At 40.4% G+C, this 24,749-nt stretch overlaps 2 protein-coding genes across 4 annotated transcripts; one reads left to right on the top strand and one right to left on the bottom strand.

Moving 5' to 3' along the window:
- Positions 1–86: 86 nt before the first annotated feature.
- Positions 87–18,519, bottom strand: TUBGCP2 (tubulin gamma complex component 2). The gene is made up of 17 exons (XM_026698806.2): positions 18,208–18,519; positions 16,584–16,712; positions 15,312–15,500; positions 14,018–14,177; positions 13,477–13,684; positions 11,558–11,757; positions 10,325–10,514; positions 9,602–9,747; positions 8,926–9,106; positions 8,558–8,738; positions 7,855–8,027; positions 7,090–7,218; positions 5,766–5,886; positions 4,692–4,835; positions 3,999–4,127; positions 3,188–3,351; positions 87–2,873 (listed from the first exon to the last, which is right to left on the bottom strand). Exons 1-17 carry the CDS (start codon positions 18,358–18,360, stop codon positions 2,759–2,761), a joined length of 2,712 nt encoding a protein of 903 aa, XP_026554591.1. The 5' UTR covers positions 18,361–18,519; the 3' UTR covers positions 87–2,758.
- Positions 18,508–24,749, top strand: ZNF511 (zinc finger protein 511). Of its 3 annotated transcripts, none has more exons than XM_026698821.2 (6): positions 18,508–18,647; positions 18,914–18,987; positions 20,174–20,375; positions 21,580–21,704; positions 22,334–22,525; positions 23,447–24,749. In XM_026698821.2, the coding sequence occupies exons 1-6, from the start codon at positions 18,567–18,569 to the stop codon at positions 23,514–23,516; spliced, it is 744 nt and encodes a 247-aa protein (XP_026554606.2). In that variant the 5' UTR covers positions 18,508–18,566; the 3' UTR covers positions 23,517–24,749. The 3 variants fall into 3 exon arrangements, with proteins under 3 accessions (XP_026554606.2, XP_087778654.1, XP_087778655.1); XM_087922528.1 differs by having other exon boundaries at positions 22,304–22,525; XM_087922529.1 differs by having other exon boundaries at positions 21,580–21,705; positions 22,341–22,525.

The raw sequence follows: 24,749 nt of genomic DNA, 5'->3' as shown, positions 1-24,749 counted from the left end.
ACAGCAACTCAGTAACGTTAGAATTTTCTGTCTTCCAATCTTAAGTGTTTAAAAAGAAAACTAAAATAGAAATCCCTTTAAAATTCAGAAACCAAGACAACTTTATTAAAATCTATAACGATTGTGACATCAAGTTAGAGTTGACTTTTAGTGAATACTCGAGCAACATTCTCAAGGATGATCTATCCCCAACTTTTTCTCTCTTCAGCACTACCATCAGTGCATCCAATTACATCACTATAATTGAAGTCATATACCTTGCTGCTAGTTGTTTTCTTATTTTTCCTTCCATTATTCCCATTATAGACTGCAAGAGAGGCCTGTGTCCAATAAATAATTTCAACCTAGTACCACATTTGTGTCTTGGGTAAAAACTTACAGACTGATTTTTTTTTCTGTGGCTCATCCATTTGGTTTCTTGACCATTCATGGCATTGTTAGGCTCTTGTCCAACACCAAAGTTCAAAAGTATCAATACTTTTTCTATGCTGCTTTTTCGAACTCCAACTTTTGCTTCTATAAAGTGTCATAGGGAAAACTACTGCATGCATAATTCTGATCTGTACAGGAACAAACATCACAGCCCCCGAATATCTTCTGTGGGGTTTCCACTGTTACCAAGTGCTAATCTGTGGAATGTTTCTTTGCTGCAGTTTCCTTTAATTTTTGCCACAGTAGTAGATCCAAAAAGGTGGAAGCTATCACTTCGTTATCTTGTTAATCCTGAGGCTCATTACTTTACTCGCTGCCATTAGCGAGGTCATCTTTATATTTGATCTTAATTCACCCCCCCATCCCCCATTTTGCTGCTTGGCTTTGAGCTTACAGATCCTGGGAGTTTTCACTTATCTGATTAATATCAGCATAATAATGCAAGGTTCTTCCGTTTTAAAACTATGCACATAATTTTTCTAACCAAGCTTCAGTGTCTTGATTCATATTCAAGATATAGGTTGAATAAATAGGAGACTAAACAGCCACCCGTAGTCCTTTCTTGTCCTGGGGTCAGTCAGTTTTGAAAAGTTTTCTCCAAATTGTCACTTCTGGATAGTCTATATATATGTTTTATATGAAATATTCTGGGATTTCCATTTTCATCAGAACATTGATACAACTTCAAACTATTGAAAGCCTTTTTACAACTGTGAAGCAGATACTGACTTCTTTTTGTATTTGGTTTTCTTAATTATTCAATATGCACCAGCAATGATGTATCTTATCCTTTTTTTCCCTAAATCAGTCTGGCATTTTCCTTTCCTTCTAGAATTTTAATCTAGATTGGATGATCCTAAGCATTATTTTGCTTGTATATGGGATACATCATGATAGTCTGCATATTCTGTTAAGTTATTTGGCATTGGTACATGTATTGAACTCTTCCAAACTATTGGCCATGGTGTCATTCTTCAGATTTTGTGTGATAATCTGGTTAGAACTTTTACAATTCTTTTATTGTTTGCCATGTTTCTGTAGATAGTCTATCAGTTCTTGTAGTTCTTGAGCGCTGCTCTGATTTCATCATCTAATACTAATTTGTTGAAAGTATGGAAAGTTTCCTGAAAGTATGGAATGTGTCTAAGGAATCTTGGATAATGACATTTTTAAGGTACAAAATTTCAGTAATTTCTTCCATCCTTGTTTCATTTTCTTGGAATCAGTTACTACCTGACAATGGATGTTTTTTAGCATATCAATTCAAGGCAGCAACCTTCCAAGTTCAGAGATCTTTTGGAACTCTCCATGTCTTGCGATTTTACAGATATTGTTGCAATACTACTTACTGTATCTTCCAAAGGCTTTTTGAAATAACTGTTAAGTTCATTTTGAAGATCTTCCCTGCTGAATCTTTCTTAGCTTTGCCCCTTTTCTTCGTTTCCATCTCTGTTCTGACATCTAGTTTGCTTTCTTTCTATTCCTTTATCTTTGGCAGTCTTTTTTCAAATTCCACCTTTGCAACTTGATTTTTTTCCCTCCAGAATTCCTCTGGTATCCGTCAATGTGAAATTCAGGACTTCAAAATGATTTCGTTTCACAGTGGCATTGGTGGCTATGTTCCAACAATACTTCCCAATGTGCCTAATAGATCTAAACTCCTGCTTCCTCTGCTGCTATTCCCAATGCACAGAATTCCCTCATCAGACTCTTGTTCATTGATTTTCCCATGCACCTGCACATAGGTTTATACAACCCAGACTGCAGATGAAATTGATTACATTTAATGAAACTTTATCTGAATGGAGTGTACACAACAGAAGATGGTTAAGATCTTGGCAAAAGTGCAAATACTAAAATGAGTTGGCTAGTAGCAGTGAACAATGTCCATGAAAGTTCATGTAATATTACTGATTCTACTCCAAATTGTTAATATCTGCTCAAAATAGTTGGCATCTTATTTCTTGACTGAATTGAGCAGTCACTGACACAATTAGGACTTAAACATATAAAAGTACATTTTTAAAGAACAAAGATACCACTTAGAAACACTAGTTTTTACTTACAGTACAGAAAATTTTGAATTTAAATGCTTGGATTTAAAAATATAGAAGCATTCAGAGTCACAATCCTTTATATACACTATTGTTGCTAGAGTTTGTATTTTATACTTCCACTGCTGTTCCTCAACCTTTGTGCGACGTAAGTGTTGATGAAACCAATTTTTGTGTGGCATAAATGTTGATGGAGCCATGTTGTTCTCGACTTGGCCCCTAACTCTTCCCACTTTTCTTTGGGAAAAGTACTTTCCCAAAAACCAGGCCTTTCACTGAGTGGGGACAGCAACCCTGGGAGGAGGAGCAACTTGCAAAACAGTTTTCTGGCTCCTTTCTGCAGACATATGCTCCAGTCGTTCTGTGTAGAAACCGTTGAAGTCCAATCTAGAAAAGAAAGGGTAGGGTTTACATGGGTGGACCATGGGAAGAACTGAGCTGTGCTGGACCCAAAAGTCCATCTAGCCCAGCTTCTGCTTCCCCGCGGTCACATCAGATTATGAGGGGTTGCAACTAGGATGTGAAGGGCAAAGCCTGTTCTCCAGCAACAGGAATGGAAAGCCATAGAGTCTGATCCTGAAGTGAGTATACACACACTACCAGCATAACCATTGATAACTCTTGCTCTCTAGAGTTTTATACGCAATAGATTGCTGAGGAAGAGGAATATTTTTTTTTCTGGGAGAAAAAATTCTCCTCACCTGTAGATGATATTGATCATGCTGTGTTCACATTCATTGGTGCTGTAAATGCTCAGTTTGTCCAGGAGGTCCAGCAGATGTGCAGAGAAATTGCTGTCAAACTTGTTTATTGTTGCTTCAAAGCCAGAACTTACATGCAAGGAGTCTGCCTGCTCTGCTAAAAACTGAAAAAACAAAATACAGGAAATAAAGTATCATTTCTTCTTCTCATCCCCCAAAGACTAAAACTGCAAGTGGAAGACTTCTGCAATCCTAGGTTGTTTCATGTACATTTCACAGCAAATTGATTTTTTAGAACATCAAAGGACATCAAGGCACCAAAAGACTTTTAAGAATGTGCAAATGCTACTGAGAAAAACGATTTGTAGGGTTGTACAGCGTTAAGAGAAAAGGTTCTGCACTTTCCCACATGGCATTTTTTCAAATACCATTTAGCCATAAACTATATTCTCTTTCAACTTAATAGGTTCATTTCACAGCTAGAACTATTAATTAGTGGAACGGCTTGCCTCCATTAATTATGGATGCTCCAACATTGGAGGTTTTTAAGAAGAGACTGGACCACCATTTATCTGAAATGACATAGGGTTTCCTGCCTGACCAGGGGGGTTGGATCAGAAGACCTCCAAGGCCCCTTCCAACTCTGTTTATTCACGTAAACCAAAATGAAACAAACACATGGTTTAGCTGACCAAACCATTTGTGTGACTCAGTGATTCTGATACAGCACAAAAATGCAATGGCCGAATATTTTCAAGTGCTGTGTTAGAGTAAGAGAGGTAGTGGGAAGAGCCTGGGACCCACAACATACCTTATTAGCAAGCTGCTTCTTTGCGGATTCTTCTACTCTTTCCTGTTTGGTGGGTGGGCCTCTCATAGTCCCATGCTCTACAGTGAGGCGGTCCATTTCATTATCTAGCTTCATGCTGTGGGAAAATCTCTAACAAGCAGAAAGAAAAGCAGAAAGGATGGAATATTTAAAATGCATATTAGGATTCTGCATAATTTTTCATGTTTTGGAGCCTGTGAGAGCATGAACTTAGTGCCTATTGCATACTGCCTATCTTCAAAACAGTATTGCTCTAAAGATTGTATTTAAGACATGGTAAGGGACAATTTCCTAAGCTTAATTTGCAGTATTGAAATGTGGTTGGATGGTACACATCTGCCCTCCCAGATTTTTTGACCAGCAGCAGCCATGAAGCTAATAATTTTACTTGATTTTTTTAAAAAAACTTATTTGTATGCTGCCAAGAATTGGTACAATTGCAGCAATTGACACATTTTGTAAATAAATTAAAACATTGCATTTTTTTTTCCAGACAACTGTGTAACCCTGGAAAAAGGAGTACTTAAGTACTATACACAGGTGCTTTAAAATACTTCCAACAAGTGTTAAGGTTCATGTTTCAAAGCACACATATATCACCTTTGAGGTCCTTCATACACCAGCAGGTGGCCCTTCTCAACAAATCTAGAAGAGGTATAGCTACGTGAGACCTACCTGCATGCAATTGGTGAACATAACACACACAGACATCAGCTTGGAAAAAATCTTTAGTAACTCTGGATTGGTAAGCATGCAATCCTTCAAGCAATTATCCAAGAAGCTTGTGTGGTGGCTCAAGACGTCATCAATATTGGAGGCCTATTGAAGAAGATATAACATCAATAAATCCTTCTTCCAGAAATCATGGAAAAGTAGTTAGAAGTTATCTGGTGTAATCTTGTTTGATGCTCTGCAGCACAGAATCCAATTAGTTTTTCACACAAGTGGTGGCCAATCTTAATTTAAATATTTCTCTTCAAATAGCCTTCAGGTCCTCAAGGCTTGGAGGAATTTTTCTCTCTAAAGTGTAGCTAATACTGGCTTTCATACAACTTCCAGCTATCAGTTCTAGATATGTTTTCTGCAGGAATATGGAATTAGTTTGCTCAAAACCCTCAATTTACTCAACACTCAATCTGGGAGTTAACTGGTTTTCAATGTTTATGAAATCAATCAAGTGAGCTGGAGACTGAATAAAACCAAGTAACCAACACTAAAATTAATCACATGAGCATGTTGTGAATGTTACTTTGTTTTTACTGGCCTGGCTAGAACATATTATGTGAACCTAGCCAAACTGCAGCAATGATATAGACGGGAAACATCCATCTTCCCAAATATTTAAACCAGTAAGGAAGCTAGATTAGCAATAGCTAATAAAAAAGGATGGTAACTGCTCAAGGTAGGATTGGTGATCTTTATTCTGTCTAAACAGCTAGGTATATTTCAGGAGCATTTGTGGTTTGAAGAATTGTTAAGATTTGTTCTAATAGTTGTACTTGAAAAGAATGTTTATCCAATTGCTCTGTTGCCATAGGTTACCAAAAATTTCATCCAGCCTGCTCAATACAGAATATGTTCTGAAGACTTACAGTCTAGTAGTGGGAGTTTTTTTTCCAGTATAAGACCTTCACAGTTTTGCTAATAGGCAGAATAGATGGCAGAAACCTACTAGCTCCTATAGTTTTGACTTAGCAGCACAATTAACTCTTTAGTTATTCCAGCTAATATAGTTCGATCCAGACTAACCAACTTCAGATTCTTCTCCAAAATATGCCATGTGGGCTCCATCACTTCAAACATCATATAGTATTGGATATTCTGCACAAAATTGAGCATCCGCTGACGCAGAGTAAAAGCACCCGCAAACCTAAAAAGAGAGGAGCAGTGAGCCCAAGGAAGAATTCACTAATTAGGGTTGATGAAGTTATCAGGGGACAACAAACTCAAAAGAGATTATCAGGGTAGGAAGTGCAAGTTTGCCACTGACAGGTAACATGCCTCTGAATTTGGAGTGGCTGTTGTTTTATTTGCAGGAACCAGGATACAGAATCAATGCTTGTTGTAGGTTTCAATTTTAGTTTTCACAAATCTAAACAACAGCTAGTTCACTTTCAGGGATATATTATGCTTCAGATAAGCCTTCAATGGCAGTTAATGAACCACATAAGTTTGTATAAGGGCAAAGTGTGAATAATCTCATATGACTTAATGCAGAGGTGTTAAAACTCAAATTTCATTGAGGGCTGTATCAGGGTTGTGTTTGACCTTGGGGGGCTAGGCTGGGTGCGGCCAGCTCGGCATCACTCATCTTGGGAGCATCTGTGGCACAGATGCTTCCAAGCTGTTTTGGCTGTGATGGCCTCCTGCAACCCTCTCCCAGTGAAAACGGAGCTCGACAGAGCCGCATGCAGCCCTTCGCAGCTCTGATTTTGTTGGGAGAGGCACTTAGGCCAGTCCTTCACTGTTTCTAGGGTGGCCCTGTGGGCCAGATCTAAGCACTCCGCAGGCTGGATCCAGCCCCCAGGCCTTGAGTTTAATACTCCTGACTTAATGTGTCATGCAAACATAGTTACCGCTATGCTTTGAAAGTAGATAGGCTGAGTCCATGACCTTGTTAACTAGTGCCAAGAAAGAAATGGCAAAAATCTAGAAGAGCCACTCCCATCACTGAAGATAATACTGAAGTACTGACAACTTCAGTCATTACAAAGCAGTTTTCTAAGAAGCAGCTTCAGCTTCAAATTTACTTAACTTTCAAATATACTTGATGTTCAGCTTTCGATCAAAACATTTAACTGGAGGAAAAGTGGGGTGAAAGCTGGAAACCATTAACATAAATGAGATCTCTACCTGCTTTTCAATTTCTTTTTACTTCCTTCACTTTTAGAATGGCAGAAACAATTTATTCAGAAAGCACTAAGATTCCTCCTTGTATTTCCATAATGGGAGACAAAGAATTTCTAGGTTGGGAAACATTCCTTGGCAGGTATTACTAGATGTCGGAGATAGAAGGCTGCATAAATAGCTGAAAAACTATTTCTAGCCCATTGAACACTGAAGGATCATTTACCATTTTGATGAATGTAGGGAACACTGCTTAGCTGTTTTGCTGCTGATCCAGACATTGCACAGCTGCCGCTCCACATGTTTACAGTAAAACATGTGTCTGAAGAGCATCTGGTACCGTGTTAAGGCTTTTCTACAAGTCAAGTATGAAGATAGCAACATATAGAAGTGAAATCTTACACTATTTCTGAATTACAAACAAATGCTAAGCAAGCATTAAATTTTCTCAGAAGGAAATTTATCTACACATAAGGTAAAGAAGTCCTTGAGGATTTTATTCCGCTAGCTGTAACCGATTTTAGGCAGTGGTGTATATCTCCATTTCAAAGTCATTGAGTCAGGACTGTCCAAAGATTTTTCCAGTCATATGGCCAGCATGACATCAGTCTATAGCGCAGAGCATGTGGCAAAACATGGGGCGCTGTTACCTTACCACCAAAGTGGTACCTATTTATCTACTCACATTTGCATGCTTTCAAATTGATAGGTTGGTAGAAGCTGGGGCAAGTAATGGGAGCTCACCTTGTCACGTGATGCTCAGGTCTCGAACCTGAGCAGTCAGCTTTCCAGCCGACAAGCTAGCATCTTAACTATTGAGCCATCACACTGCCCATCCAGGTATGGACAGTTTTTAGTCCATCCTAAACATTTCCTATATTGGGACCCCAGATGATTAAATAATCAGTGATCAAACCACTCCAAAAGTATACTGACAGCAACATATAAATGATGTGGTTCTTTCTGGCAGAAATTCATCTCCTTGGCTTACCTGTTGATGATGAGGGACAATGGCCATTTCACAATGTAATCAAAAGAAAATGCTTCCAGGCCACTTAGTGAGAGCTCTGTTGGATCAGCATTGATTATGGCCTTTTCCTGCTTTGTCTCAATGGCCAGAACTCGCAGGAGCTGTGTTATGAGATCATGTGGCATCAAGTCAATCTTGAAAGAAACCACAAGAGCAATGAGGTTAGCTTAAAGCTAAAAGTCTGACAAATGTGATATTGGAGAAAAAAAGTCTTTGTTAATTATAAGGCATTATTATTAAGTAATTAGGTTAGACAATGCATATAAGGGAATTTAGGGAAAAGGCATTTCTTCTACCCACAAAATATAGTCTGTTGCTTATATGCCTTATGGAATTAACCGACAGATGAGAGTTGGACAGCATATAAATGTATACTAACAATGATCATCAACATGACCTTTTGCTTTAAAAAGGCTTTCAGCTGCACTTCCTCTAAATATGGCAAATGCTGTGACTTAAATGTTTTCTTGAGTTGTTAATAGTGTATCTGCTGTTATGGTTGCTTCAGATTTTTTTTGTCAGAAAAGTTTTATATTAGTGGCTTGATAAAAGCAGAAACAGATAACTATTTAGACCTCCCAGTTTTTATCTGTGGATCTGACATCTGTCTTTATTTTCTGTCTTTATAACATCTTGTCTTCATTTCAGGCTGCAAAGAGTTTACCTTTAAATCATCTTTAAACGGGTCAGTGTTAGCTGTGCTCATACGTAATGCTAATTCCAGAAGAGCTTCCAATCTAGTCGGAATGATATCATCTACTGGTTTTTTCAACTCCTCTTCTGTCAAATCCATGAAATGGACATAAAAGTCACCTTGGTCCATAAGAAAGTAGTGCTTGATGGACCTGTTCAACAAAAAAAGTGTGTATTTTCTACAAGGAGAAATGCTAAAAAAGCCAGCACTTTCCCCTGCCTCCCCGAATCATTCTTTTAGGCAAAGCAAGGTAAAAACCATACTTTCTGAATATAACAAATGAAGCAAACTGTCAGGATTCCGGCAGTTACCCCAATTAAATCATGATTGCCACAAACCTTAAGTGAGCCACAAGTTCCTTTTCATCTATCAAGAAATCAAGCAAGACTTTGCTGGCATAATTATAGGCCTTCTCTATCTGTTCCACATATTCACGCTCCTTCAAGGTATAAACAACCTCCTTTGCCACTGGGCAAGTAACATCATGGCCACATTCCCGGACCACATTTAAGTATTTCCCTGAAGGGAGAAAGGAATAACTCAGATGAGTATAGACCGAATAAAAACTTTACATCAATCAAGGCTTAATTTGCTCTGCCTTGTGATGGAGCCAAAAGTGAGTCCACACATGGCACACCACAGATACATTTAAAAATATGTAATTATCTCTAATGGAGACAGTTTGGCATAGTGGTTAAAGGCTCAGATCAGAAACCGGGAGACTTAGTCCAGCTTTAGGCATGAAACCAAGTGAATGACCTTGAGTCACTCTCTCTTAGCCCTAAAATGTAGGCCATTGTAAGCCACTGCCAAAAATTTGCCAAGAAAACTGCAGGGATTTGTCAAGGCCAGCAAGATTCCATCCATATGGTTTTCTCTGGCTCTGTGAACAGCCATTGCTTTTTCACCTTTCACTCTCGGTTACCAAAAGAGACACATTTTTTAGGTGCTTAAGAGTATTGTTTTTCAGGAGCCTTTGTCCCCTTTCCTTTTCACCAAAACCTAAATGCTTACCTGTGCTAAGTATTTTATCAGCAACCTTTTGCAGGAAGGAGGGAATCTGTTGCTGGACAATGGTGTATCTTTGATCCCAGTACTTATCATTATAGTCCTCCTGGATCTTTTCCTTTTGGAGTTCATGTTCCTCCACCATGAATTCACTATAAAATTAAAGAAGTGAATGTTTGGGAGTGATGAAGAGCAGCAGCAGGGAAGGGCAGGCGGCAGAAGGGTGAAAGGGGAAATCAGAGTACAAAGGTAGAAAAGGATTTTTGTAGGTCTAGGTGTGTTCGGGTCTTTTCCTGTGTAAGATTAAGACTATCTTGGCAACGTTTCGGCAGGGTCCCACTCGCCACCCTCAGGCTGGTGCTTTCGGCTTCATACCAGTGCAAGCACAAAGCCGAAAATAACAGCCTGAGGATGGCGAGTGGGACCTCGCCGAAATGTTGCCAAGATACTCTTAATCTTACACGGGAAAAGACCTGAACACACCTAGACCTACATACCTGTACCCATGAAAATCTACAAAAACAAATTATGTATGTATGTATGTATGTATGTATGTATGTATGTATGTATGCATGCATGCATTCATTCATTCATTCATTCATTCATTCATTCTGATTACTCTGGAAGCTCTAACACACCGTTTCCATTAGTGCAAGGAATTTTACCTCGCCTCCCAACAATACCACAAATGATACACAAAAGCAAAAAGAACATGATTCCTCAGGGTACCTATAAGGATCGTTGATAATGCCTCTGTAGATCCACTTCTCCAATATCTCAAAGTATGGAACACTGGCAGCTTTGGTTAAATAGAGGCACAGCTCCTGGGCTTGGCTGTCCCCTGTGTAATTGAATGTTTTGTCATGGAGCAGGCTGAGGGTTGAACCTCCCATGGACTCGCCCTTGTCTATCGAAGTAGCTGGAAAAAAAAAGATGCAATTTTAAAAACTTCACTGTGAAAAAAATGCAGTTATTATCTGTTGAACCCATCAGTTACCACGAAAGATCTTTCTTCTGCTGAAAGAATCTGCTTGCTATTTCTTGCATAAAGTCCACTTGAACAAATATTCAACTGCAACACTGCTAATCCACTAAACATAATAATTTCAAGAAGACTCACTGAGCTTAGTTGGCTGCATGCTGAAAAACATTGAATACAACTCTCAAATGCCTCAATGTAATCTTAAACATCTTTGAATGTGAGTGGGAATAATTTTACTAGCAGAATAAATGACAGTCAAACTGATACCATCGAAGTACAGGTATAGCTTGTCCTTGATTTATGACTAATTGCCTAATGATTGTTTAACGTTATGGCAGATTTTCCCTGGCAAACTACTTATTACCCGTTTTTGCAGTTATGATGGCCACATACTCCCATGGCTCAATTATGGTTGTTAAGTCAAGGATTACTTATAAAAGTGGTTGTTGAGATATAAGTGATCTGCTCAAATTGAGCAGGTTCCATGGTGTAACTGAATTCTTTAAATATGTGTTCATAAGTTTTAAAAGCCTTTTCTTTTTAGCTCAATAGTTCTCAGGGTGATTTAAATTACAATAACTAAAATTATAGTAAGAATGATAGCCTCAAGCCAGTTTATATCAGAGTACAAATGCACAATCTCATTAAACCAGCAGTTTTAACCCCCTGGCTGGAGTCAAAGCATAATTTCTTCCAGTTCTGAAGTTTCAGAGGCCTCTAGCAGACCTAAAGTAAATATATAGAATGGCCCTGTATTTGAAGAACAGGTATTAGTGTAACAGGAATGTAGTTACTAAAAATAGTAATTGAATTAGGATTTTGCTTTAGATCATTGAAGAAGAGAAATGCAGGCAGAAAAAATTCCACTTGATTCGCTAAAAAAACTGGCCACCCTACTTATATAGGTAAATGCTGAAAGATGGTCTAGCAGAAAACATTTCTTACCACCCCAGTAAATCAAAGACAGAAGAATTCCTCACCAAGAGAAGCCAAGATTTCCATGGTCCTCATTGTGGGCTGAATATAAAACCAAAGCTTCTGCAGTGAGAGGAGTCCTTGGCGCTGGAGATGTTCCAGTTGGGTTATCAGGATCATGTACTCTTTAATGAGGGTCCTCATTGCTGCTGCCAATGCATGATTTACTTGTCCATATTCAAAGGAAGATTTCTCTTCTACAAACCTGCAATAATCCAAGCCTTTTGTCTGTATGTATGTATGTATGCAAAACATAAAAACATCCAGCTTTCTTTCATAAATATACAAACAGTATGTCCCACTCTTTTAAACTTCTCTCTGCAGCCTTGGAAATCCTCTCCTGGGAACTCCATCTCAACTCCAACCCTGCTTAGTTTCCATCCTAGACAAGCCCTCTCCCAGGTGTGCTCTGGGAATCCAAGGACTGGTTCTGCCCCCCCCCCCACCCCCATCTCTGACTTGAGCAGAGCAGGCACTTGGCGGGGGCAGGGAGGGGGCGGAGTGGAGGGGCTCCTGGGTTTTTTGCCTGAGCTGGGTGAAAATCATCCTGGTAGGCCCAAAGGGTGGTCTTTCAGATTGCTTTATTGATTAACAGGACACTTCCCTGAACCCCCAACTCCCTCCAGTGGGGAGGATGGCGTCTTGCTGAGCCCAGGAGAGATGATGGTTGTGCTGCAGGGAAGAAACACCCCCCCTCCAAAAAAAGCCTCTTGGGGAAACGTAAATGAATAAACTCAAAGGGTCTTAGGACAACCCCCCGCCCCCCCAGGTAAATTGCACCAACAAAAGAGAGGTGGCAGAAGAGCAGGGACCTTCAGGTTCAGAAACTCAGTTAAGCACACTTCTTCTTCCCTCCCTGCCCTCATTTCACATTGCCTTTGATCACAAAGCAGATCTTAATAATAAACAACCCTTTTGTAACTTACCAACTGCATGCCGGGGTGGGGGGATATCTGAGGGGATGGAGGGGACGAAGAAGAGCGGCTGGCTCAGGAAGCAGAAATGCAGCGGGAATCTTGGGGTCGTGTGATATTTATTCTGACAACAGCATATGTATCATATTGCTTGAGTTTGCAGTTGCATGGAGTTTGCAGTTGCATTGAGTTTGCAGTTGGGAACCTGACGCATAGGCACGCCTTGCCCCGAAGCGGCTGGGGACTCTGCCTTCAAGGGAGGTTTCGTCGGCCGATAGAAGAGGCCTCACGGCGAGGGTAATGTGTGTGTGTGTGTTCGCCCAGAGGCTGCTTCTACCGGCCGATCGAAGTGCCTGGTGATTGCCCTTGGAGAGCTTCCATCGCCTGAAAGACACTGCCTAATGGCGAGGGGACACGAGCAGCTATGCCTTGCCCCGAAGCGGCTGGGGACTCTGCCTTCGAGGGGCTTTTATCGGCCGATAGAAACAGCCTCGCGGTGAGGGGAGTGTGCATGTGCGCTCGCCCCAAGGCTGCTACTACCGGCTGATCGAAGTGGCTGGTGACTGCCCTTGGGGAGCTTCCATTGCCCGAAAGACACTGCCTAATGGCGAGGGGACATGGACAGCCATGCCTCGGCCCGGAGTGCCTGGGGAGCTTTCATCGGCCGATAGAAACGGCCTTGTGGAGAGGTACGTATGTATGTGCCACTCTAGGTTGGGGAGGAAATTAAGTCACCCCTGAAAAGACGGCCTAGCTGTTTTTTCAGGGGTCAAAAAAAAAAGAAAAGGCCTGGCCTTATTTTGTGAGAAACACGGTATGTATGTATGTATGTACGTATATGTGTGTGCATGTATGTATGTATGTGTGTGTGTCTCTCTCTGTGTGTAAGAACAAACAGTAGGCTGGTTTATTAGCTGAGCCTGGCTTTCTAGAGTTGTTGCAAGAAGCACATAAGAAATGGACACTTACATCAGTCTCCCCTGGTGACATTTTAAGAAAATTGCTAGTACCTGGATATTATGGAGTAACTTGCAGCAACAGGGAGGATTCTAGTGACCAATTCCTTAACAGACATATCTAGATTGGGATCCACTAGAAAAGTACGAGTCTCTCTACCAACAAGGGGTTGTGCTGTGATGTATCTGCCATCCACACCTATCAAAACATACAGCAGGTCTTCTACAACTGCAGACTCTTGGGCTGCCAATGGTAATGTACCTGATGAGGAAATCAAAGATACATGTTACTTTGGAGAAGGGAAAAACAAACAAATAATTTTCAGGCTTCTGGAGGATCAAGTTTTTATATTAAAGGCATCCAATTAAGATTCAAAATAATCTTCCCTAAATTGTTGAAAAGAATAACGTACACAAATTAATTAACATCTCTAACTTTACATCCCAGTTCCTTTGAGGTACGCTAGCAGGAACTGGATGTTACTAACATACAGAGTGAATGTTTAAGTGCTAATGAAAGGTTCCAGCCAAACAATAGATTGGTATTGAGCTTCATGATTAGAGTGGTCTCTTACAATCCACCATTTTTACTCACCTATTGGCACAGTTGTATCTGTACTTAAACTAGAGCCAGAGAGAAAGTCTCCAATAAGAGCCGGTCTCTCATACACCCAGGAAGGGAATGACGGGATAGGCTCGCCAGAATTTTTCTTGTTCTGCTTTTCTCGGAGTGCTTTTCGTATAAGTTCAAGAGGCTGCCAAAGAAAAATGAGACATGAGCATTCTGTGAGTTAAATGTCTACCAAACTAATACAAGCAACCTTTTTGCCACACAAAGAGATGAGACAAATTGGTTCTTTGTCACAGCAGTATGAAATATTTTAGTATTTGATTTACTGCATGGCCAAGAGTGATGATATCCATCTTTACTTGAGCAGACAAAACATTTCTTAGCCTCCACCCCACTCAACCAGTTAATTTCATCCAGTCTGTATTAACTTCACATTCCACAATCAGCTCAAAAGTTGTATATATAACATTGATTAGTCTACTCTAAGCATCCACAGCCACAGTACAAGGTCATCAGAAAATGACTGAAGTGCCAGGCTAGTTTATATGGGAAGAATCATTCCTCAAGCCATTCAAGTCTGGCATGTGGCTATTCGGGGCTTTAAAAATCAACATCAAGATACTGAACTGGGTTAGTGGCCAGGAAGTTAACAGAGTACTAGATAAGTAACTTGTAAGAAACATTTCAGGGTTATTTTGAGTAGCTAAAATTGCCAAGGGATAGCTTACGCGTAACATTTTGCAGTATCCACCCAATAATTTACTAGCATATAATTTCCCTGTGATTCCTTATAATTTCTGATAAAATATAATATGGAATAACCCCAACTTTTGTTTCTTGATGGGAAATAAGTTCTTCATTCACAATATATTTATTCATTATGTTTCTATTATAAAGATAGTTTTTAACAATTATTTTATTTGCAATCTCTCATATCACCCTTTAACATCAAAACAATTCCACTAGATGTTTTTGGCAATAACCCGTTGACTTTCAAATAACATTCCACAACTTTCTTAGAAAGAAGCATCTATTAGCAAAAGTGAAAAAATTTAAATCTGGGAAGAAACTTATGAGTTTTTATTTTTCTCTCCAAAATAATTATCTTATTTTAAAAAAGAAGAAAAAAGCTTTCCCTCTCCAATGGTTCCAGTCTTTCTAAAGGTTTTCTAGTTAAGAGGTAAATCACAACTGCTTACTAGAAAAATAGATTTCACTGCCTACACCTCAGTAAATGTGGAACCATAAAGAATATGCAAGGCCCTTTGGATTACATGATTTGCATACAGTAAATAAACAAAGGAAGAACTTCAGAAACCTGCTGTGAGCTGGAGCCAGTTGTCACAGTGCCCAATTGTTTCCGTAACTCCTCCAGTTCTTGAACAGTCATTTTGGAAGTTGTTGAGGGGACAGAGAAAGTGAGGCTGCTGCTACCACTGTTACTGGCTGCTGCACTTGCTGCAAGTTCTGCCCTTTCCTTTGCATTCTGTTGTAAGTATTGTAAAGTCTGAAAATGGCCCAAAAAACAGAATTTAGAAATAACGAAGGCTTCAAGTTATTCACATGCACAATAATGATTTCCTGATTATTTGCTGAACTTACTATACCTCTGGCTACCAACATATCTAGGCATCTACTTGCATTTCTGACAATTCCCTGAAACCTATTATGGAATTTCGGTATGTATGGCAACAAGAGTTTGTTCTCTTATCCAGATGTTCTTGATTCTAGCTTATGGCGAGTGCTGATTAATAACTTCACTCAACTTCTGAGGCATCCTTGAATAAGATGTCTACTTTTTTTGTAGAATGGCATTTATTCCCTTTGTGCAGAAGACCCCCTATATCATTTAAATGGATTTCAGTGATAGGGAAGCAGATTTTGGTTGGACATCAGAAAAATGGTAAGAACTGTTCAACAATGGGACAAACTATCTTGAGAGATGGTAGATTCTCCTTCTCTAGAGATGTGTAAATAAAGACTTGTTCACTGTCACTCAGTTATGCTATATGATTGGATAGCTGACTGGGGTCTCACTAGATCAGAAGTCTCCATTCTCTTCAGCTCACTGACTCTCTCATGAAGTTTCAGATTCTTCAAGCACACCCCAAACATTTATTATATGAAAATAATGGAATAAATACCACTTTAAGTAATAGCACTACCATACAAATAATAGTAACAACCACAAGGGATAGTTCTATTGAGGGTTGATACTAACCACTTTGGGGAACCCTGGAATCGGAGAGATAATTTCCAATATCTCTTTCATCCCCTGCATTTTGTGATCATCTCCAATTGAAAAGACCTCCATATTACATTTAGAAATTATTCTGTACATGGATTTGGAAAATTAATGCTACTTAACCCAGACTTTTATTTTGCTTTGCTGTATTCCTCAACTCAATTCTGTTAGTTTGAGAATGCAAGAGATTTCCTTATTTCCTTACTTTGTGGATCCCACTTTGTGGATCCCACTGCACAACCATGATTGGTCTTGACTCCTTTAATGCTTGGTCTCCTATTCTTACCAACACAACTAGCAAAAAACTAAAATGGTTTTTATGTGGGCTTTCCAAAGTAAACCTACCTCTTTGTCTTCTGTAAGCTTGGACAGCAAACACACAAGTGAGTCAAGATGTCTTGTGTTCTTCGATTTCAGTTCATCATATTTGTTTAAGAAATCTTCTGGAGTCCGTGAAAACTCTGCAATTTTAACCTAGGAAATACATGTTTTTATTTACTTTTAAAATTTTAATTAATTTACAGTATATAGTCGCCCAATTTGAGCAATGTGACTTTGGATGGTGTACAAAAGCAACCAAATAAAGAAAAACAATCAATAACTAGTATTGTTCAATGAGTATCAGTATTGTTCTAATAGTATCACAAGAGGAAAAAAACTACTCAAATATATATCTGTAAACTTCCGAGTGCTTTTCGACTTAACAAAGCCTGTTTCCTCTGGCATGAACTATGATCCTGTGGTGGCAGAAAAAAAGCTGCCATAGATTTTCCCCCTCTGACTGTATTATATATTCATACCCACCAGACTATTCCTCTCTGGGGTAAACAACATTATCCCCCCAAAAAAAAGAAAAAAGAATGAGATAGCCAAAAAAGTTAAAGACATAAGATAAAGAAACCAACATCACTTACCACATCTACCCATGTTTCTTCTATCTTGGTGAAAACTTCCTTGCTATCATCTCTGTAAATTATTTTGATTCCTATCCTGAGCAGGGGATTGAACTTGAGGGTTGAATAACTCCACATGGCTCTATGAATTTGGATTTACCTAGCTCACTCTGCGATAAAATGTGGTCAGGAAGGCCAGCAAATATGAACACAAATTTCATATTTTGAAGACCAGCAGCTCTTTTAAGGCCAGGTGTGAACAAATAAACCTGATAAACCTAGAGGGTAGCTGCTAGATTGACAGCAGACTCCATCTCTCCTCCCTTTTTCTCTCTGTTCTCCACCCATTCTTTTTGGTTATCATACTACTGTATCTGTATTCTTTTGTAATTATTTTATTCTATTATTTTAACTTGTGTTTACTCTCCTTTTTCTTCCTTTTTATGATTGTGAGTAGCTCCATGGCGAGATAGGCGGCAAATAACTTTAACAAATAACAACTAAATAAATAAACCTGCAAAAAATATAAATATATATAAACATTTCCATTGAGCTGCAAAATCCTGGAAGCAGGGTGGGAGAGGAACCTCTTACGAGCCATTGGGACCCAGAAGAGCTTTGTGGCTGTCTTCATTTCATCAGATCTTATGCAGGGGCCAGTCGACCTTTTCAAAATTGATTGCAAAACCAGTTGGACCCTTAAATATTACTATTGTGGAGGAATAGCGGGGTGGATCTTTGGAGCCATCGGAGGTTTATTTACTTCAAAATATCTCATTCCTTCCCTCCTATATAAAAATAGCTTGACTCAGCCTTCCATCCTTCCAAGATGGGTAAAATGAGGACCCAGATTGTTGGGGGCGATATGCTGACTCTGTAAACCGCTTAGAGGGGGCTGTGAAGCATTGGAAAGCGGTATACAAGTCTAAATGCTATTGCTAAAAAAAGAAGAAAAAAGACATTTTGCTACCAAATTAGATATTCCCAGGCCGGAAAGGACTCCGCTGGTCCCCAACTTCCACCCCCGCTGCCATTTCCGACCCCCTCCCGCCCTCGGTCTCTCCCGGCCGATCCACCTTGGCTCCGAGGGCTGAGGCGGTGGTGGTGAGATAAGGGGCGCGGTTCTTCTGGAGCAGGTCGATGTAGACCTCCGCCCCTTCGCCGCTGCCCCGCACTCGCAGCAGGCTGAGAAGCTCGTTCACGTCGTGATGAATCCGAAACTCGCTCATAATGACGAGAAAGCAGCCTTCAGGGCTTCAGCGGGGCAGACACAACAACCCTGCAAGGCAGGGCCATGCCGTTAGGAGCAAGGCGCCCAAAGCTCCACCTGTTCTAGCCCGTCCTCTCCCGTCTCCCAGCAACCATACTCCGCACGACCCGGAAGCGGAAGCGCGGGTGTGCTGGTTTCAAGGGAGAAAAGCAGCGGCGGGAAAGGATGGCCGGCGGTGGTGAGAGCGGTCCTTTCCGTTTCCGCCCCGCCGTGATCCGCTACCCGGCGGACCATCCTTTCTTCGAGGTAGGGAGCCTCTTTGCTCTGCCTGCCGAGCTGAGGGTTTGCTTGCCTGGGAAGCGGGCCGGCGCTTTTCTTTCCTGCGCCTGAAGCGATGGCTGTAAATTAGTTTGGGTCCCCAAACTTCGCCACTTTAAGACTTGTGGACTTCAACTCCCAGAATTCCCGAGCTAATATGACTGGAGGAGGAATTCTGGGAGTTGAAGTCCACAAGTCTTAAAGTTTCCAAGTTTGGAGACCTCTGCTGTAAATCCTGTTCTCTTCCTCTCCAGGACGGCGACGTCCACCGGCATATGTACCTCCAAGGTCTCCTGGAGAACGTCACGACCGACACGGAAAGGCCCAGGTGAAGATTGGGAGAGGGGTCTGCAGAAGTGCCTCCTTTCCTGTGAGTGCACAGGTGACAGGGGGAGTGGAGGAGTCTGGGTCTTTGCAAACCCCCCGCCCCCACCAATAAAGACCTCTCTGTTTCCAAAGGCAGGATATTTAAAATCTTTTTTAAAGAAGAGACTGGACAACCATTTGTCTGCAATGTTGTAAGGCAGGGGTGTCCGGCCTTGGGAACATTGGGATTTGTGAGCATCAATTTCCAGAATTCCCATGCCAGCACAGTTGTCATAAATTTTGGAACTTCAGATTACAGATTAATAGAATTGAAAGGGACCTTGTAGGTCATCTAATCCAACCCACCCACCCTGCCCAAGCAGGAGACCCTGCTACACCAAGGGTCTTCAAACTTGGCAAGTTTAAGACTTGTGGACTTCAATTCCCAGAATTCCTGAGCTAACATGACTGGAGGAAGGATTCTGGGAGTTGAAATCCACAAGTCTTAAAGCTGTCAAATTTGAAGACCCCTGCCCTACACCATTTCTGACAAATGGCAGTCCAATCTCTTCTTGAAAGTCTCAAGGGATGAAGCTCCTGCAACTTCTGTTCTGTTGGTTGATTGCTCTCATTGTCAGAACAAGGTTTCAAGGTTGGATACTCCTGATGTAGGGTCCCCTGCTTGAGTAGGGGGTTGGAGTAGAAGACCTCCAAAGGTCTCTTCCAGCTTTGTGGATTGTCCCAAAGATGCTTTTTTCAAGAGGCAACTGGATTTTCTTGCTTTTCTTTGAAGATGTTTCACTTCTCATCCAAGAAGCTTCTTCAGCTCAGAACCGCTTGAAAAAGCACCTTTGGGACAACCATTTACTTGGATGACCGAGAATCTTCTTTGACAACTTTGTGATTCTTTTATCTCCCTCCCTCCCTTCCTCCCTCCCTGTTGCTCCTGCATTATAAAATTTTCAGCAGAAACAAGCTTGTCCATAAGAGAGAGTTACATTAAATGCCTCAAACTGCCTCACCTTTTACTGTATAGCCACGATGATGGGGATGATTCTACTCTATTTGTATTGTTCCTTTAGTAACAAGTCTCCCAAAGCAACTTTCAACCACTGTAAAGACTAAATAAAATTGCACTAAATAAATAAGCACAACCTTTCTAAAATGTCGCAATTTGGTACAGATTTGTTTTCTATGTTTCCTTTCAGAACCTCTGAATTTTCTTGCCAAGTTGGTGGATGCAGCCAGGTTTTCAATACCTTGGAGAGCTATGAACATCATTACAACATGCTGCACAGGAATGTGTGTTCTTCTTGCAAGCGAGCCTTCCCTTCAACACATTTGTTAGATGTTCACATTTTGGAGTGGCATGATTCCCTCTTCCAGATAATGGCAGAGAAGCAGAATATGGTAAATGTCCATGAGACCTATAGATTGCCTGCTATTCAGTAGGTTCAGTACAAGCATAAGTCTAGTTATATTAACAGTTGCAATATTTTTGTAATCAAGAATATTACCATCATAATCACCATTGTTTGGTTATAAAAAATCAACATAAGCAGTGCTTACTTGTAGTTCATTTTTCTCTTGGACATTGAAAACAGTAAAATGCTTTCTGCTTAGTTCACTTGATGGGTTCATCAATTATTGTTAGCTCTGTCAGCTGCTGACACTAAGACCATCCTAAAAGTTGTTACTTGAGTTGGGAAGATTGAACTTATGTTCAATAGCATAGCATAGCATAGCATAGAATTCTTTATTGGCCAAGTGTGGTTGGACACACAAGGAATTTGTCTTGGTGCAAATACTCTCAGTGTACATCAAAGAAAAGATACATTTATCAAGAGTCAAGAATCATAAAGTACAACACTTAATGATAGTCATAGGGTACAATAAGCAATCAAATCATACTAGGAAACAGTCAATATAGATTGTAGGGATACAAGCGACAAAGTTACAGTCATACAGTCATGTGGGAGGGGATGGGTGATAAGGAGTGATGAGAAGATTAATAGTAAGAGTAGTGCAGACTTTGTAAATAATTGAACAGTGTTGAGGGAATTATTTGTTTACCAGAGTGATGGCATTCAGGAAAAAAACTGTTCTTGTGTCTAGTTGTTCTGGTGTGAGTGCTCTATAGCAGAGGTCTCCAACCTTGGCAACTTTAAGACTTGTGGACTTCAACTCCCTAGAGTTCCTCAGCTACCTTCGCCAGCTTCAACTCTGGGAGTTAAAGTCCATAAGTCTTAAAAGTTGCCAAGGTTGGAGATCCCTGCTCTATAGCATTGTTTTGAGAGCTGGATTTGAAACTGTTTATGTCCAGGATGTGAGGAGTCTGTAAATATTTTCACAGCCCTCTTTTTGACTCGTGCAGTGTACAGGTCCTCGACTGAAGGCAGGTTAGTAGTAATTGTTTTTTTCTGAAGTCCTAATCACTCTCTGAAGTCTATGTCTTGTTGGGTTGCAGAACCAAACCAGACCGTTATAGAGGTGCAGATGACAGACTCAATAATTCCTCTGTAGAGGAATTATTTGTAACAGTGGACTTGTAACTTCAAAAGTAGAACACACAATACTGATCAATCTTCTTATTGGTTTTTCGGCCTCTTTGCAGTACCAGTGTTTGGTAGAGAGCTGTCCAGAGAAATTCAAGAGCAGCAAAGATCGCAAGGATCATTTAATCACAGTTCATCAGTATCCATCTGATTTTCGTTTTGATAAATCCCTGAAAGCACAAAGGTAAACATGTAAATGTTTACATGGAATGTACATTAGAGATGTTCCTCATTGCTCATTAGAAATGTTGTGATCTATGAATTCTAGAAAATCTAAAATTTAGAAGACCAGTTCCTAGTTATGATTACTGTTGATATGATCATTCTGTATTTTTCTTGGAAGAAAAAAAAAATCTGTATTGACTTGATTAGTTAAATTAGTCTAAGAGAGAGTGACTGACCCATAGTGAGATGAATGGCATATAAACGTAATAAAAATAAATAAATGAGGAATGAATGCAAATATTAGTGTCCCAGGATAATGTTGTAGAATCCAGTCTGGGTCAGTCACTGGGACCAGAGGTTTAGTTTCCCAAGCTTTCGGATTTGTGCTGGAGCCCATTGTCAGGGAACTTCTTTCTCACCAGAATGTGAGAGAAAATAAAATAAATGCGTTTCGTGGAAGAATACAGATCCGAACTTAGCTTTCCCTGCTCAAAGACCAAGCTAAATCACTACCAATAATGTTTTCTCTATGGCTGCTTAAAAGGAAGAAAGAGCATCCCTGAGGACTGGCATAGACGTTAAAGCCTTTCTACAATGTTCTTGCCATCTATTTTTCAGTATTTTGACTGAGCTAAATTTCTGCAATAGGAAAGAGAAAATGAGGCCTTCATCAAAAGAAAGCAATGTGCCAATGGATATGAATATGGAAGACTCAGAACAATCACATGCTGAGGTCATGGAAATGGATCCAGATGAGCGTATAATGGAAAGTGACTTTCAGTCTGAGACAGAGTGTACTGTGGACTCCCCAGCATTTGGAAAACGGCTCTATAGATCAAGGTTGGTGGCTTTGCTTTTTTCAGATGGCAACAAGCTGAAAACAGGACGCACAGAGGCCGAAAATGGGCATGGAGGCAGCGATAGATGGCAGCAGCAATCCCTGCAGCCTGGAACAACTGATTGTCGGTATTCCGGGAGGCTGATCCAACCGCCAATCAGCTGTTCGTATTAAATCAGGCTGTGCTGAAGCTGACCAGGCCGTTTGCTGCTTGCTGCAAGGAGGCAAATTGCTGGGAGGCAGAGGCCGAAGGGTGGGGGCAGGCGAGTGGGCAGGGCTTTGGCAACATTGGGTCTATAAGACACACAGACATTTCCACCCACTTTGGGGAGGGGGGGAAGTGCATCTTATAGTCCGAAAAATATGGTAATTATGCTCAGATCAGAGATAGTTAAAGGAAAAGAATTAATTCTGTCTTTAAGCTAATTGCTGACCACACCGGGTGTGTGTGAGGGAATCTGGCAAGACTCATGCAGGATCTGAAGCATTTTTTTTTCCTCTTTAGGTCTGCATACTGCAAAACTACTATTGTCTTTGAACTATAGGGGACTATAGAATTGTTTAGAAATACAAGAAACTTTAGGATAGGGGTCCCCAATCCCTGGGCCATGACCCACTGCCGGGTCTTGAACCTTTTGGAACAGGACTGTGGAAGTGGTGGGCACCTACACGGGCAGCAGGTGACCAGGCTGGGACGGGCTTCATTTGTGCAAATGGCAGCTTTGTGTGCCCACCACTTGCACAAATGGAGCCGTGTATCTGTGGGACCATCCCTTCTCTCCCTGTCCCCTGCTGCTCCGCAAAGCTGAAAAAGTTTGGGAACTCTGCTTTAGGAGGACTTGTTAGCCTGTATTTAGTTCTTTATTATATTACTATAATATAACTAAGCCAGGTTGTGCTCTTTTTGCATTTTTGTCTTTCAGAATCCCGCCGACTATTTGTTTTGGGCAAGGGGCTACCCGTGTGTTCAAAGGCAGGAAAAAGAAAAGCTGAATAGGACAACCAGGAGGAATTTCATCTGCATTTCATTTCAAAGGGCCTTAAAACTAGAGCAAAGCTCCAGCTTCATTTACTAGGAAGTCAGGGAAACGAACAGAGGCAAAGCTAGTTAAATATTGGAACTGATTCCTGCCTGTCCCAATGGAGGTATTTTAGTAGGAGCTGTAAAATGCTGCTTCTGACCTGGTTGTTGTAGTCCAACTCCATTTAAAGTTTCAGAAATAAAGGTAAAGAGGGATGGTGGTCAGCTTCGTTTCCTAGTTGAGGGAACCAGCATTGTCCAAAGATGCTTCCATGGTCATGCTTCACCATGGTGCATGGAACTTTGTTACCTTCCCACCAAAGTGGTAACCCATCTACTCGCATGTGCATGCTTCCAAACAGCTGTGTTGGCAGAAACTAGGGGAAGAATAACCACTAGGCCGCTATCTCCCCTATATGTCAAAAATAGCCCAGGTCTGTTTCTAGAACATTTCAAATTATAGGGTGTGGAACTGTTACAATAATAAAACAGCATCTCTGCTTTGGTACAACTATCCTGATCTTTACACCAACCTTGTAAAGTAGGCTGTCGTGTTTACTAAATATCAGACAATATCAGACAATTCAAGAGATACGGATGTGTTGGGAGTTGTTGGGTTCAGATATGATTCTGTTGTGCCTGAATGGGTATAAGCTTACTTGAAATGCTTCTAAGAAGTTAATTTGCATTGTTTTTGAGAATTACTTCTGACTATGTTGCTGCAAGGTTGTCTTTTTGTTTATTCTTTATTTTATTTATTTATGTATATTCTGCCTTTTTATGTTTACAAATAACTGAAGATGGCAAACATATCCCTTGAGTTGAATGTTCTTCCTTGGAACATGTATTTGGCTCCAATTCTGATTGCCTCATGGAAGCAGCTGAAAATGGAATTCTTCCAGAGGGCATCTGAGATGTGAAATTTTGTATTTTTCATTGTAAGTTTTTGTAATTTTGATTTGTATTGCTGCTTACTTACTTTACTTGCCTTGAGCTGCAAGAGTTGGCTGATGACTGTGACTTACTTCATTTTGAAAAACAGTTGGCATATCAGCAGGACAGTATTGGTAAGGATGAATGATGGTTCTGTGGTTTATGCTTATTACAAAAAGAAAGAAAACTTATGGGAAAAGATTGAAATAACAAAGAAAAAAACCAGTTAACAAAGAATTTAAAAACCCTATAAAAATTATTTCTTCCCTGTA

This window comes from Pseudonaja textilis, chromosome 1 (assembly GCF_049901715.1).
Source record: "Pseudonaja textilis isolate UNSWEBS1 chromosome 1, rPseTex1.2, whole genome shotgun sequence".
NCBI classification, from domain to species: domain Eukaryota; kingdom Metazoa; phylum Chordata; class Lepidosauria; order Squamata; family Elapidae; genus Pseudonaja; species Pseudonaja textilis.
Note: the sequence above shows the minus strand (reverse complement) of the source record. Positions and strands in the feature narration are given on the sequence as shown.

Bases quoted from the DNA above. Each gene is read 5' to 3' on its own strand.
- ZNF511 (XM_087922528.1), top strand. From the start codon at position 18,567: ATGGCCGGCGGTGGTGAGAGCGGTCCTTTCCGTTTCCGCCCCGCCGTG. The intron at 18,648-18,913 runs GTAGGGAGCCTC...CTTCCTCTCCAG, and splicing joins CGGACCATCCTTTCTTCGAG to GACGGCGACGTCCACCGGCA. The intron at 22,526-23,446 runs GTTGGTGGCTTT...TTTGTCTTTCAG, and splicing joins AAACGGCTCTATAGATCAAG to AATCCCGCCGACTATTTGTT.
- TUBGCP2 (XM_026698806.2), bottom strand. From the start codon at position 18,360: ATGAGCGAGTTTCGGATTCATCACGACGTGAACGAGCTTCTCAGCCTG. The intron at 11,758-13,476 runs GTACTAGCAATT...GGATTATTGCAG, and splicing joins AGTTACTCCATAATATCCAG to GTTTGTAGAAGAGAAATCTT. The intron at 9,107-9,601 runs GTAAGCATTTAG...TTCTCCCTTCAG, and splicing joins TGATAAAATACTTAGCACAG to GGAAATACTTAAATGTGGTC.